Below are 15,043 nucleotides of genomic sequence, written 5' to 3'. Positions count from 1 at the left end.
TCATAGGATGTAACTAAATCGGTGCTGAGTGGGAAATTTATAGCACTAAATGCTTATATGAGGAATAGATGAAAGGGCTCAAATGAATAATCTAAGGTTTCACCTCAAGAAAATAAAAGAGTAAAATAAACCCAAAGCAAGCTGAAGGAAGGAAATAATAAAGAGAAGTTAATGTAATAGAAAACAAAAACAATACAGAAAAACTATGTATGAATCCAAAAGCTGGTTCTTGAAAAGAGAAATTCTAACTTAATTGATAATGGGTGCAGTTTGGGCATTGGGATTTTTTTAAGCTCCCCCAGATGATTCCAATGTGTAATGAAGATTGAGAACCTCTGCTGGGGAGGCCAGATGTATTTTCTTGGGTTTTAACCTATGTTGGCATTTATTTTTCATTTTTCCTGAGGAAAATTTGCAGCCATTTTCTTTTCCCTCACTTTTGTTTGTCCTCAAAGTCAAGACTGACTCTTGCCCCTTGTATATTTCGTGTTCAACTGCTCCTTCCCCACCGGCATGCTCTGACCCTAGGTGAACATTTAATAGCAACCCCCCTACCCTTCACACCCTCACTGCCTTGATTGATTTTGGGATTAACTGAAACCCTCCTCTGATTGGTTTGTCACACACCATTGGTTACCAGTTCTAGGCTGTGATCACCCGAGCTGTAGTGACAATGTGTCTAGAGCACCTGGTCCTGTGACCCTGGCTCTGAGGGAGCAGAAGGAAGAACTTGGTTCCTCAGCTCTGGTGGCCGGTGCAGTGCCTGCCCTCTGTTAGCACAGTAGTAACAGTTGACGTGTGGTGGATTTGAACTTTCTCAGTAAGTTTGGGATTGTTTCTGTTTGTTTGACCTTACATGTGAGGCTTACATGCCTGCTGTTATTGAAACCTAGGATAAAGGTTATTTTTTCTCCTAATAAATGCTGATGATCATTTTAAAATCATGTAGATATTATTGTAAATGTATTAGGGGTACATGTGAGTAAATGTTTCAATGTGGATGCAACTCACAGCAGCAGATAAGAAATGATTATTTTAAATTTTTGAGTTTCTATCTGGAGAAAGAATTATGTTGTGTAGTAAAAGTTATTCTTGTTGATTTACTTTATTCTTAAGAGGTCTTCTTTGCAAATGGTATTTTATCTTGAAAGGATTTATGTTTTCTACATGTCTCTTTATTTTTAATATGCCAAGCCTACTTATTTATCTCAATAGTTGAAATTATCGAATATATGTGCATAAATTAAAAAGAAAATGTACTGCTAATTTTTTAAAAGCTGTTGGAACTGGGGCCTTTTTCCTTGAAAGGTATAGAACAGATTTTAATTTATAAAAGGCTAGGACCATTAAAATCTGTCAAGATAACATCACAAAATAGGCCACTCACGCTGAAACCTTCCAGTGAGGTCTATCAAACAGTAGGCTGAGAGATTGGGAAGGAAAGGGTAGTGTTAGGAGAGTGATAATTCAATTGTATGTGTCCTATTTTCAATATTATTTCTGTCATTAAAAGAAAGGTGTCTTACAGTTTAAACCAGAGGTTGACAAGCTATATACGGCCTGTGAACCAAATCCAGCCTGCTACCTGTTTTCTGTAGGGCCTTCAAGCTAAGAATGGTTTTTACATTTTTAAATGGTTGAAATATGAAGAGTAATATTTCATGACATGTAAAATTTATATGAAATTCAAATTTCAGTATAATAAAGTTTTATTGGAACAGAGCCATGCTCATTTGTTTATGTACTGTTTACAGCTGCTTTCATGCTACAATAGCAGATTTGAATAATTGGAACAGAGACCATATGGCCCACAAAGCCAAAAATATTTGCTATCTGGCCTTTTACAGAAAAAGTTTGCTGACCCCTGATTTAAATTCACTTCCCAACCTGGCCTTCCCATGTAAGATAGTTTCTCCTCAGGGGGTTTGAAATCCCCAAATAATTTGTTAACAAGTCTGTATATTAAAGAGGGTAAGCATGCTTCCTGGCAGCAGGCATTACTGTGATTGACATAGAAATACTTATCTGAGTGGCAGGAACCTACCAAGATAAATTCTTTATTTTCTTCTTTTTTCTTAAGTGCTTTTTGAGGGCTTTGGAAGAGTTGACCTCCGTACTCCTCATCTTGTCACAGGGGACTGATGAGTCACACGATATGTCTTAATTTTTTAAAATAAACTTTAAATTACTGAGATGAAGGTATTCTTTCAGAAAATACAAAAAAGTTTATTCCAACTTCTGGTAGCTCTTCTTTTTTAAAGACAAAGATTGGTTGGGGGTGAGGAGAAGCAGTAAAATATGGACCATACGTTCTTTTTCTTCTGATTATTTTTTTGTTTACTCAGTCTCTAGATACTTACGGCTTCAGTCACTGGACTACTGAAATATGGTAGAGATGAAAGATATTTGAGGCGAACAGGCTCAAAGGGAAGTTTTGTTTTCACAGTAATGAAGCAATGATAGATTGTTTTATAGAGAGGGGTGAATCCTGAATTTTAAAGTATAGGCAGTGGACTCAAATGGTCTCAGTGTGGAGAGGGTTAGTATTGTTTACCCCAAAGCAGAGGTAATCAGCTCAAGAAACACATGTATAGTATCTATGACTTCTGGGAGCTTTTTTGCCTACATGGCAGGAATTGACTATTAAGGATATAAGAAGTGTGTGCTGCTCTGGTCTGACCAGTGGACTTACTCAATCAAGCCTCTGTCACTGTTAATGGCTCTGAAGGATATTTTCTTGAAAGCCTAAGAGAGCTGAACTTTTAGATGCTTCTTTACTTAAGGATTACTTCCAAATACCATCATGGATTTATCCTCCCTGATTTTATCTCAGTCCTTCTTGAACCTGTTTACATTTTCATTCTGTTCCACTTCTTGAGTAGATGAGTTCTCTAAGTTCCCTAAGCTTTGCTCAAAGTCCTGCTTTCTTTTTGATAAAATTGCCTTTAGGTTTCAGGGAGTGGGCCCTATGTTACTTTAACTCAGTGATTGGGTGAATAAACTCAAGTCAATCATTTCTATACTCTTGATGCTACTGTTGTCTACTTCTTTCTTTTAGAGCAAGATTTCTCAACCTTGAGAGTCTTAACATTTTGTTTGGACCAGATAAGTGTGTAGTAAGGGACTGTCCTGAGCGTCGTAAGATGTTTACCAGCCTCCCTGGCCTCGACCCTCTAGATGCCCCCTTCCCAGTTGTGAGAACCAAAAATGTCTCCAGATGTTGCCATGTGTCACCTCGGGGACAAAATTGCCTTCAATTGGGAACCACTGCTTTTTTTGTTGTTGTCTTCTCCTAGCTGCAAAGTTTTGTGCTTTTTGAAATATCTTTATAATATGGAGGGTTCTCTAACCAATTGATTGTGTTGTGCTTCTCTGGATTTTTTTTCAGCTCTAGTGAATGCCCATCTTGGATGACATTGATAGCTACTTTGATAGGTTCAGCTTTTCAGATCAGCTGCACCATTTGTGGGTGGTGTGGGAAACAGATACCTCAAAATATTAGAAGTCTTTTTTTCTAATTATAAATATCGTATATGTATACTGTAAAACTGTGGAGGATGGGAAAAATTAAGAATGTTTTTATAACCCAGAAATTCATCACTTCAATGTTACTAATGTAACTGATGTTAGTAAATTGATCTGTGGCCTTCATCTGTTTTTCTGTATATTTTATTTCATAGATGTAATATTGCTATAAAACCAATTTTTATAATGTTTTTTGCAGTTAACATTTAAACATAAATGTTTCCCTGTATACCACATTTAAATGATTAAATGAAATACCATAAAATTAACATACTTTATTCATCTTTTGTTTCATAGCTAGGTTTCATTTATTACTTTTATTATAGCATTCTAATGGACATTTTTGTTCATAAATAATTTTCCATGTTTTGGATTTATTCTCAAAGATGAATGTTAGAAGTAGAATTCCTGTGTCAAAGGGTGTAAATATGTTTGAAGTAAAGCCTTAAATTATTTTTAAGCTGCTGCATGGCCCCACCGAGAGCAGGAATAGGAGCTCTTACACTGACCATACGTTTCAGAAGTATGTCTCATGGGTGTATACAAGGAAAGGAAAGGGCCATGTTGGAGTTAATCACTTTTCCTTTCCTGCCTGCTCTTCTGTGGGAGTATTAATGGGGAGTCAAGTAGCCACCAAACCACAGACTTAGATTCCAGTCCCAAATAATCCCATTGTGTTGACTTCCAGACAGTGCTTCTTTAAATGGGAGATTCACCTAAGGAAGGTATTTATTTTATACATTTGTATTTTGCCTGGTTTACAGTCACTGCTAAAATAAATCAGCCTGCTGTTAATCAGTTTGGTTGAGACTATATAGTAGGAATAAGATCTGAAAACAGCCATCAAATTACTGTTCCCAAGGGTACAAGGTGAGAGCTGGGGCAAATTTCATTTCTGCCCAAACAAAAGAATACTCATTGTGGGAGGCAAGGAAGAAAAGAATACCTTTATAAAGCCTGGACCCTGATTAGAGAACTATTGATAGTAAATAAACAGCGGAATAATATATCCAAAATACAAGACATCATGACACATCAGGTGGTTACTCCAGGATTGCTCTGTACTTATTTATGGTTTTGCTTAACAAAACATTTCATTCTAAAGTACTTTTTAAAGTGTACCACTTAATGAAGCTTCACATGTTGTCTTAAGTAGGGGTGCCTAGAAGCAGAACCTGAGGCAGTATTTGAACTGACATGATTTATTGAGGGAGTGCTCTCAGGAGAAACCTATAAGGGAGCAAAACAAGAGGGTAGGGAAGAAGATGGAGCTAAAGTCAGGATATGGTCTTAGGGAAGTCTAGCCTTAGCCTGTTTAGGTTGGGGGGGCGTGCAGGACAATTATTGGCTGCTGACTGCCCCTGGGAGAGAGACAGGGAGACTGTAATCTCCCTGGCAGGATGCCAGCTCTTGGGGAGGGAGTCGGCTGTGAGCCTTTAGCAGCCAACAGGCAGCACAGCTGGGAGAGGTTATGCTAGCTAGGAAAAGGGGACCTATGTGGGGCAGCACAGTGTCTGTTACTCTTTTACGTGTTTACTTTTGTGCAGGACACAGTGCTAAGACATAGAAGAGATGCATGTGACATAGTCCCTGCTCTCAAGAAGTTTGTGGTCTAGTGGCAGGGCTGACCATATAAAGAAACTTTATAGTGCAAGTCAGGTGCTTTCTACACAGACAGAAGCATGTACAGAGACTTGGGGAGAAAGCAGAAGGGGGAATGGTTGTGTAAGAGGGTTCTCTAGGGAGCTTCATTGAGAAGCCCACAAATTGGTAGGACGAGTTTGGGGAAAATGGGCTAGCCAAGGTAAACAGGGGGAACTGTAGACAGAGGGAGGAGCCCTCCCTTGCCAAGGCTGGCAAGTATGAAACAAGATGATGTTCATGAAATCACATGGGGCAGAGCATGTGCAGGAGGCAGGGGAGCAGCCGCTGATGAGGCGTGACAGATTGGAGCCAGAATACTGTGAGCCTGGAAGGTCACGCAGAGGAGACTGGGCTTAGAAGAGGCAACATTCCTGTTGTCACCCCCCACACACCCCATCCCCAACCCCCAGCCTGCCTCAGGGCTCAGGGTCAACTTGGAGCACCGATTCCCAATATATTAATACCTACCTACTGGCTCTGCCCTCTGGTGGCCATGTGGCCCTAAGCATGTCACTTAAACGTTTCTGAGCCCCAATTTCCTCATCTGTAAAATGGCTGGTAATGAGATTTATAGAACTGTTGTTGTGATTAGAAATAATAAAGCCAGATTTAAATTGACCATCATAGAATCACTGCTGGTATTTACTGTTCTTTGTCTTTCTCCTACAGTAATTAAAACAGCAGTGCTTCCACAACTAGACTGAAGAACAAAAGGACAGCAACTTGTCTGTTCCCCTTCCCCAATTCCCCAGCGCTGTTCCCCTCCCCCAATTCCCCAATTAAAAAAATAAAAAGAAAACAGCAGTGCTGTCACAAAAATGGACAGATTGATGGATTATAACAGCCCAGACCCCAAAATTTGCTTGCTTTGTTTTCTTCTCTAAAAATCATTAACAACCCAGTTTCTTATTTTCCAGGACTGGTATTACTGGTGTTAGATAATGTTTCCTAGGTTCTTTATTGATAATACAAGATTTTTTTGTTTCCATCTATAATAAAAAAATGATTGTTACTGTAATAGTTTTAAAAACACCAATTTTGCAAATTCTTAAAATCTTCACCTCCCTCAGTCATGAACAGTTTGGTAACTCACTTAAAGAAAACACTATTATAGAAAATGGAGACACTATTTTAGCCAAAGCTCCTAAGACCAGAACTTCAGATAAGATGGAGTATCTGTCTTACCAGAAGTCAGTTCACATTCCCCCTCCTTAGGCAACCTTAGGCAACCACTAATCTACTTCTGTATTTATAGATATGCCTACTCTGGACATTTCATATAAATGGAATCATACAAAAAGTGATCTTGTGTTTATGACTTCTTTGACTAAGCATAATGTTTTTGCTAAGTTTTTAAATATGTTTTACATTTCTTTTAGATGTTGTAGCACGCATCAGTACTTTCTTTCATTTTTACTGCTGAGTAGTATTCCATGGTATGATGTACCACAGATTGTTTAGCAGTTCACCTGTTGAAAGACATCTGGGTTTTTTCCAGTTTTTGGCTTTTATAAATAAAGCTGCTATAAACATTTGTGTACAGGTTTTGTGTGAACATAAATTTCCATTTCTTTGAGTACAATTGTAGTTGCATGTTTAATTTAAAGAAATGGCCACATTTTTTTCAAGAATAGCTGTACCATTTTACATTCCCACCAGCAATGTATGAGAGATATAGTTTCTTCACATCTTCTCCACCATTTGAATTTTCATTATTATTTCAGCTGTTGTGGTTTTAATTTGCATTTCCCTCGTGGTTAATGATAGTGAACATCTTTTCATGTGCTTATTTGCCTTTTGTATTGCTTTTTTTTTGTATTGCTTTTTGATGAAATGTCTGTTCAAGTCTTTTGCCCCTTTTTAATTTAATCATTTGTTTCCTTACTGTTGAGTTTTGAGAGTTCATATTCTGGATACAAATGCATTATTGGATATGTAATTTAACTTTTTTGCCTCGTTCTGTAGCTTTTTAAAAATGTCTTCTTAACAGTCTTTTGCAAAACATATTTTTCGCTTTGATGAAGGTGAATTTTTCTTTAACAGATCATGCTTTTGGTGTCAAGTCTAAGAACTCTTTGCTTAGCCCTAGATCCTGAAGATTTTCTCCTATATTTTCTAAAAGATCTATACTTTTACATTTAAGTCCGTGATCCATTTAGAGTTAACTTTTGTATAAAGTGTGAGACTTAGGTCGAGGCTCTTTTTTTTTTTTAAACTGTTGCTCCAGTACCATTTGTTGAAAAGGCTGCCTTTCTTCCATTGAATTACTCTTCTACCTTTGCTAAAAACCTGTTGGGCATATTTGTGTGGGAGTATACTCACTTTTAATAATATAGAAATAGGTTGTGGTACACAGAATAATAGACCCCCAAAGATATCTACACCATAATCCCTGGAACCTGTCAATATGTTAGGTACATGGCAAAGGAGAATTAGGGTTGCTAATCAGCTAGCTTTAAAATAGGGACAGTAGCCTGGATTATCCAAGTGAGCCTGATATAATCGCAAGGGTCTTTAAAAGTGGAAGAGGGGAGGCAGAAGGGCCAGAGAATGAGATATAATGATAGAATCAGGGTCAGAGAGATACAGTGATGGCTTTGAAGGCTGAGGATGATGGCCAGGATCCAAGGAATGTGAGTGGCCTCTAGACCATGGAAAGGCAAAAAAAATGGATTCTCTCCTAGAGCCTCCAGAAAGGAATGCAGCCCTGCCCACATCTTGATTTTAGCCCAGTAATAACTTGTATCAGACTTCTGACCCACTGAGCTGTAAGATAATAAATTTGTGTAGTTTTAAGCCACTGACTTTGTGGTAACTTGTTACTACAACAATAGAACATTAATAAATAGATATTTTAGGAAAAGCTGCCATTGATAATAGGATTTCAGATATTTGGGCACACGATTTATCTGGAAAGTTTACATATATGGAATAGCCCAATGATATCAGACAAATGAAGTTCTACTCTAGGTATATTTGTGCATTCAAATATAGGGAATAATTAGAAAATATATATTACTTTTATATTTTTTTGAATTTCTATATTCATTGCAACTTTAAATTATACCTTTTTGATAAGGTGGTTTGTTGTTGTTTTTGTTTGCATTTCAGAAGAGTGTTTGAATGTCTTGAGTTTTGCACAAGGGAGCCGAATGTAGCTCCCAAAATTTATATGATGGGGGGTTAACATTTTATCCAAAGGAATGTTCTTCATTTTGCAATGCATACAAATATTGAATCATTGTGTTGTGCACCTGAAACTAATATAGTGTTATATGTCAATTTTGTCTCAATTTTTAAAAAAGATTTTTATTGGGGAATTGGGGGGATGGGAACAGCGCTGGGGAATTGGGGGAAGGGGAACAGACAAGTTGCTGTAGTTTTGTTCTTCAGTCTAGTTGTGGTGGATGTTGCTTCACTGGCCCAAGTTGGCACCATCATTGCGCTCTTCCTGGGCGAGGCAGATCGGTCGCCGGCTTCTGGAGGGCCGCTCACTGCGGCTGCTGGCCGCTCACGCTGGCTGCTGGCTACATACGGTAGCCCATGGCAACCCACTGCCACAGGGGCTGCAGCCTACGCAGTCCCCGGTGACTCAGGGCAGCCCAGCTCCAGGTTGAGCTGTTGTTCAGCATCTTAGCTGTGGAGGGCAGTGTCACTGGCCCTCATATGTGGGATCTGAACCAGGGACCTCTGGCGTCCCAAGCCAGTTCTTAACCATCGTGCCACTTGGCTGGCCCATATCTCAATTTTTAAAAAAGAAATATTTGATTGACATTAACAGTAGGACAAATAGAACTTTGATGAATGATTTTGATACTTTTGCTAATCCTGTTAGTTTTTTAATAGTTTATCGAGATATAATTTACATACCATACAGTTCACCCATTTAAAGCATACAATTCCATTATTCTTAGTATGAATATATTAATAGTGAATACTATGTGCTACAGAGTACTTTGAATATTTTATCTCACTGCCTTTTGATTTCCATTGTTTCTGATGAGAAGTTAGCTGGTAATCTTATTGGGGTTCCATTATAAGTAAGGAGTCATTTTTCTCTTGCTACTTTCAAGATTTTCTCCTCTGGCTTTCAGCAGTTTTAACATAATGTATCTGTGGATCTGTTCACAGGTGGTGATGGTGGTGGTATAAACTACTTGGAGTTTGTCAAGCTTCCCAGATGTACAAATTAATGTTTTTCAGTAAATTTGGGGAGTTTTCATCCACTATTTTTTTTCTAATATTTTTTTCCTGTTCCTTTCTCTCCTTTCCTTCTGGTACTCCCATTACATACTTGTATATGTTGATGCACTTAATGGTGTCCCACATTTCTGTAAAACTTTGTTCTTTTTCTTCTTCATCTTTTTCCTCTGTGTTCTTTTGCTTGCATGCTCTATATTGATTTATTTCAAGTTCACTAATGCTTCTGCCAGTTAAAATCTACTATTGAACCTCTTTAGTGAATTTTTCATTTAATTATTGTAATTTTCAATGCCAGAATTACCATTTGGTTCTTTTTTATACTTTCTACCTCTTTATTAATATTTTTACCTTCGTTTTAAAATTTTATTAAATTTATTGGGGTGACATTGGTTAATAAAATTATATAGGTTTCAAGTGTATACAATTCTATAATATCGGGTTGTTGGAAAAGTCATGGCGTATTTTGTCTCTGTTTTTCATTGCAAAAATGCGTCATGACTTTTCCGACAACCCAATATTACTCATCTTGTTGATAATAGCCATTCTAACAGATATGAGGTGGTATCTCATTGTGGTTTTGGTTTGCATTTCCCTAACAGCTAGTGAAGTTGGGCATTTTTCATATTATCTGTTGGCCATTTCTGTCTTCTTGGGAGAAGTGTCTGTTCATGTCCTCTTCCCATTTTTTAAATGGATTGTTTTGGGGATTTTTTGTTGTTGAGTTGTATGTGTTGTTTATATATTTTGGATATTAACCCCTTATTGGAGGTGTCTGCAGATGTCTTCTCCCATTTGGTTGCTTGCCTTTTTGTTTTATTGATGGTTTCTTTTGCTGTGCAGAAGCTTTTTAATTTGATACAGTCCCATTCATTTATTTTTGCTTTTACTTCCCTTGCCTTTGAGGTCAGATTCATAAAATCCTCTGTGAGACCAAGGTCCATAAGTGTAGTACCTATGTCTTCAATGTATTTTCTTGTTTCAGGTCTTATATTTAGGTCTTTGATCCATTTTGAGTTAATTTTTGGGTATGGGGTCAAATAGCAATCTAGTTTCATTCTTTTGCATGTGGCTTTCCAGTTTTTCCAGCACCATTTATTAAAGAGGCTTTCTTTTATCCATTGTATGTTTTTGGCTCTTTTGTTGAAAATTAGTTGCCCATATACTATATGTGGGTTTATTTCTGGGTTCTCGATTCTATTCCATTGGTTTGTGTGTCTTTTTCTGCCAATACTATGCTGTTTTGATTATTGTCACTTTATAGTATAAATTGAAGTCAGGGAGTGTGATACCCCTGGCCTTGTTCTTTTTTCTTAGGATTGCTTTTGCTATTCAGGGTCTTTTGTGGTTCCATACAAATATGATTATTTTTTTGTTCTATTTATTTTTAAAATTGCCATTGGGATTTTGATGGGGATTGCATTAACTCTGTCTGTTGCTTTGGGTAATATGGCCATTTTAACTATGTTGATTCTTCCGATCCATGAACACGGAATATCTTTCCATTCCTTTGTGTCGTCTTCAATTTATTTTAATAATGTGTTACAGTGTTTCAGTGTACAGGTCCTTCACATCCTTTGTTAAGTATATTCCTAGGTATTTTATTATTTTTGTTGCAATTGCAAAAGGAATTTTTTTTTCATTTCTATTTCTGAAATTTCATTGTTAATATATAGGAACACAGTGGATTTTTTTTTACTCTTTACCTCTTTATTCATGGTTTTCTTTAGTTCTCTGAATATATTTATCTGGCTAATTTAAAGTGTGCATATTAAATCTGACATCTGGTTGTTCCCACAGGCAGTTTGTCATTTTTTTGCTAGTGTATAGGTCATACTTTCCTGTTTCTTTGCATGTCTCATAAGTTTTTTGTTGGAAACTGAACATTTTAGATAATAAAATGTAGCAACCCTGGGTACTGGCATCCCCACCCCAGGCTCTTTATTGCTATTTATTTGTTTACTTTAGTGACTGACTGGATTATTTTTTTTGGTCTATTTACCCCCACACTCCCACCCTTCTCCCTGCAGTGTGAAGTCTTGATGCTGCTTTTTAGGAGTGCAGCCTTTTGTATGCCCAGAGTCACCCTGGGATGCTAGTGGTTTTGGGAGGGCTCTGTCTCTTTCCCTGACCACACCCAGCTAGCTGTTAATCTCCACTAATTGCTGGCTGGTTGCTCTGTTGCTTTTAATCATGCCCTGGGGCATAAATTGCTCCACAAACTGGTCCAATCAAATTAGGGCTCCTTTGAAGGGATAGTTCCTGAAATCAATATTTGAAATTTCTTTTGACCCTAGAATTGTTCCTTCCAGCTGTCTCCCTGGTTCTCTCCAGCCTGCTAGCCAACCTAGGCATGAACAACTTCTCCACGCTCTGTTGCAAATGAAGTCAGTTCCATTGAGGGGAGATTTGGAGTCCCCTATTGTATAGCCTGCTTCTCCTGCTAGGGAAAATCTCTGGGCCACAGCTCTAGCACAGGTGGTGGGGACAGTGATGTGTTTCCCTCTGAGTAACAGCCCCAGGTCTCCTGGGTTTTCCTCTCCTGATGTAGAACCCCCATTGTATGAGCTGGGGCCAGGGCAATTAGGGCCTCAGTGTACTTGGTGGCACCACACCCAAAGCATAGCTTCCATCCCAGGAGTAGGGAGAAGAGAGCCCCTCACCTCTCAGCCACACTTGTGTGGAACTTAGCCTCAGCAACAGGTAGCTGGGGGCAGGATGAGAAATGCTGATGTCTGGCCTCTAACAAGAATAAAGCCTTGCAGCTGGGAGCTGGGAGAGAGGTAGCTCTGTGTTCTCCATGGCACCAGTCTGGTGTGACATCTGTGCCGGGAGCGAGGGATGGACGGAGTGAGTCTAAGTCCAAATAATACAGATTCTTACTTTACTTACTTAGTTTTAGTATATTTCCTTTAATAAGTACTTCTTAATTTGCTGTATGCTCTTAGGACCATTTCCAGAGATTTTAAATGCTTTTTTTGTTTCCATGCAGCTCTTCACATTGCCATACCAGGAGTGGAACTCTCTTAGCTTTTTTTTTTTGCTTTTTTTTGGGGGGAGGACGCGGGAATTGAACCACTGTTGCTCAGAGCTCACACTCGAGCGAGCTCTTAACCAACTGAGCCACTCAGCCGGCCCTTCTCTTAGCTTTTTAACATACAATTTTGTTTCTGTTACTCCTGATAGTTCACAGTGGCCTTGTACTCTGATTTCTATCTCCTTTGAAGATTGAGTGGCTTAAAGGCTATAGCCCTGACCTTTATCCCTTGGGATTCATGACTGCCCCTAGTAGCATTTTGTTTGCTGTGGCACAGAACAGAATGTCAGTCACTGACTGTATCACTGTCTTTTCTAGTTTATTATTTTCAGAACTTCCTTTGTGACTTGAAGTATCTAACTGTGTCTTCCTTTTTTCCTACACTCTAGTGCTGGTGTGTTCCCAGAAAGGGGGTGCCTCTATCTGCCACTGGCCTCACACACACAAGGAAGGACACTTTGAACCATTTGAAGTTTTAGTCAAAAGCATTATGTATTTTGACAATACAGGAGCTTTCTATAGCATTCCTTGCAGTGTATATATATAGGTATAATTTTAAATTTGGCTAGTTGTTTTGGGAATGGGTACAGGGATAAAGGGACAAAAGGGCAGACAGAAAAACAGTGCGGTTCTGCTCTTAAAGGTGGGACATGCCTCACTTGTTCTTTCTTCAGCCAACCATGTCTCTTGCCTTTCAACCTTGGCCCTCGACAGCTCTGCCTTTGCTGCTGCTTTTTTCTTTCCTGCTCTTCCCTTGTTGGGGATCCCAAGCTGGTGACAGCCCCATGGCTGCCCTCCTTTGTTTGGGTGTACATTAGTCATATGGCCATATTTGAGGCTGCAGCCAATCCTGTACCCTTCATCCTCTGTTGCATGGGCTACTTCATAAGGCTAATATGTAGCCTTGTCCAGTCTTTGACACACTCTGTATTGGAGAATTTGATAGTACTCTTCTCCTATCACTCTAGGCCATTTGAGAATATTCTTGACAGAAATCATTTGATTTGTATGACTGGCTTGCTGCTGCTTCTTGGGATCAGCAAGAAGTAGGAAAGTGTTGACTGTCCTCTGGGATGGGTGTGCGAGCGTGTTGACTATTTCATTCAGTGTTGTTCTCTTTCCCAGGATGTTCCAGAATGAAACGCCATAGAAATCTCAGCAGCAGTGAAAGTTCAGATGAGAGTGAGTAGAACCAGCCAACAGCTGGTAACCTCTGTATCTATATTCCTTGAGGATTTCTTTGACTTGAAGACACGCTGTTTCGTGCTTCCTTCAATGGTTAAAAAATAATGTATTTAGGAATGAAAGCTTGGGGTACCATTTTTCTTATTCACTTAAATTTCATTAGAAATAGGCAAGCTAGGTGGGAGAGTTGGTTTTATGTGGCATATAGCATTTTGTTTTTCACTTTTCATTTACTTAAACAACAAATGCCAAACCTAATAATGACTTAACACTGCTTTTCTAGAAAGGACGAAAAGTATGAGAGCATAAATTGTAGGCCCTACAATTCTAATTGTAGCTCAGGTACTAAATGTTTGGATGAATCATCATTTGTATAAGGCAACAACCTTATTAACCATAGCATTTGGGGACATGTTGAAGAATACACAGATTACTTGTTCTACATTTTTAGTTTTCTAGTTGCTTTTCCAGATACTTTTTTTCCAATCGTATTATTCCAAAATGTTATGAGGTATGATAATACCAAATCAAAGCTCCTCAGGATTAGCATTGTTGAAGCTTTTACACGCAGAGGGGTCACCTATAAATGTCATTAAACTCCATTATGAGGCTTTCTTGGTTGTAATTTAACTTTCTTCAGTGGTATGAGATCACTGTGTTCTTCTCCATCATATCTTTCATATTCTCTTGGATGACATTTAGTTATATTAGCAGGTAATAAGTCTCAGTATTTTTTTCTAATTATCTTTTGCAGGTCCTTCCACTTCCTTTACCTCAGGCTCAATGTATAGGAGCAAGTCAAAAATTCAAAATGAACACAAGAAATCTGCTGAGGTGAGATCAGATATTCAATTTTTAGACTTGAAAAAAAATAGACAGTTACCTTCTGCCTACATACCTACAATACCCAGATCTTGGAGATGTGAGGAATAAACTATGTGCCAATGGATAGGCTTATTTTCTAATTAGTTTATTTTTTAAAGTAAGATTCCATTTTCTTTTCCCTTTGGGAAAACAGTAATCTTCACACTGTGATTTCATTTTGGCGATGACACTTCAGTGCCTAGCTTTAGAATATAAAACTTTCCCTTAGCCAAGAAGTCAAAGGGAACCAGACTTGGGGAATTGGGAAGGACACAAAGATCTGTCCTATGATTATAAAGAGCTAAGTTGGTAGGTGGGAGGCAGTGCAAGAAGAGAGAGATGAGGATGCTGTGAACGGAGAAGGGAAGGACCAGGTTGGAGATCTGGGCTGTGATGGTTCCCCACAGCCTTCAAAGCACTGCCAGCCCAAGAGGAATGTGTCACTCCTGGTGAGGCTGGTCATCTTCTGGCCGCAGCAAAGTGCCAGAGTTGCACTTGTACTTGGTAATGATTTAGTGGATCCTACAGACTTTCCTCTGTGATAATTAAATGATGAGAAATTGACCTGTGTATCTTCACTTCTATGAG

At 38.6% G+C, this 15,043-nt stretch overlaps 1 protein-coding gene across 7 annotated transcripts in view; it reads left to right on the top strand.

Moving 5' to 3' along the window:
- The window catches only part of JADE3 (jade family PHD finger 3), a 113,228-nt gene that overhangs the window by 50,719 nt on the left and 47,466 nt on the right, over positions 1-15,043 (top strand). For 5 of the 7 annotated variants that reach the window (XM_019649344.1, XM_019649337.1, XM_019649381.1 and 2 more), the window contains exons 2-3: positions 13,532-13,588; positions 14,346-14,425. The exons of 1 other annotated variant lie outside the window; for it this stretch is intronic. In XM_019649344.1, coding sequence (XP_019504889.1) covers positions 13,543-13,588; positions 14,346-14,425 — 126 coding nt within the window. In that variant the 5' untranslated portion in view covers positions 13,532-13,542. The remainder of the gene's footprint in view (positions 1-13,531; positions 13,589-14,345; positions 14,426-15,043) is intronic. One more of the 7 variants, XM_019649363.1, reaches the window with a different exon arrangement.

The sequence above is a fragment of the Hipposideros armiger genome, unplaced genomic scaffold, assembly GCF_001890085.2.
Source record: "Hipposideros armiger isolate ML-2016 unplaced genomic scaffold, ASM189008v1 scaffold_7, whole genome shotgun sequence".
Lineage (NCBI taxonomy): Eukaryota > Metazoa > Chordata > Mammalia > Chiroptera > Hipposideridae > Hipposideros > Hipposideros armiger.
This window is presented reverse-complemented; position numbering and strand designations above follow the sequence as displayed.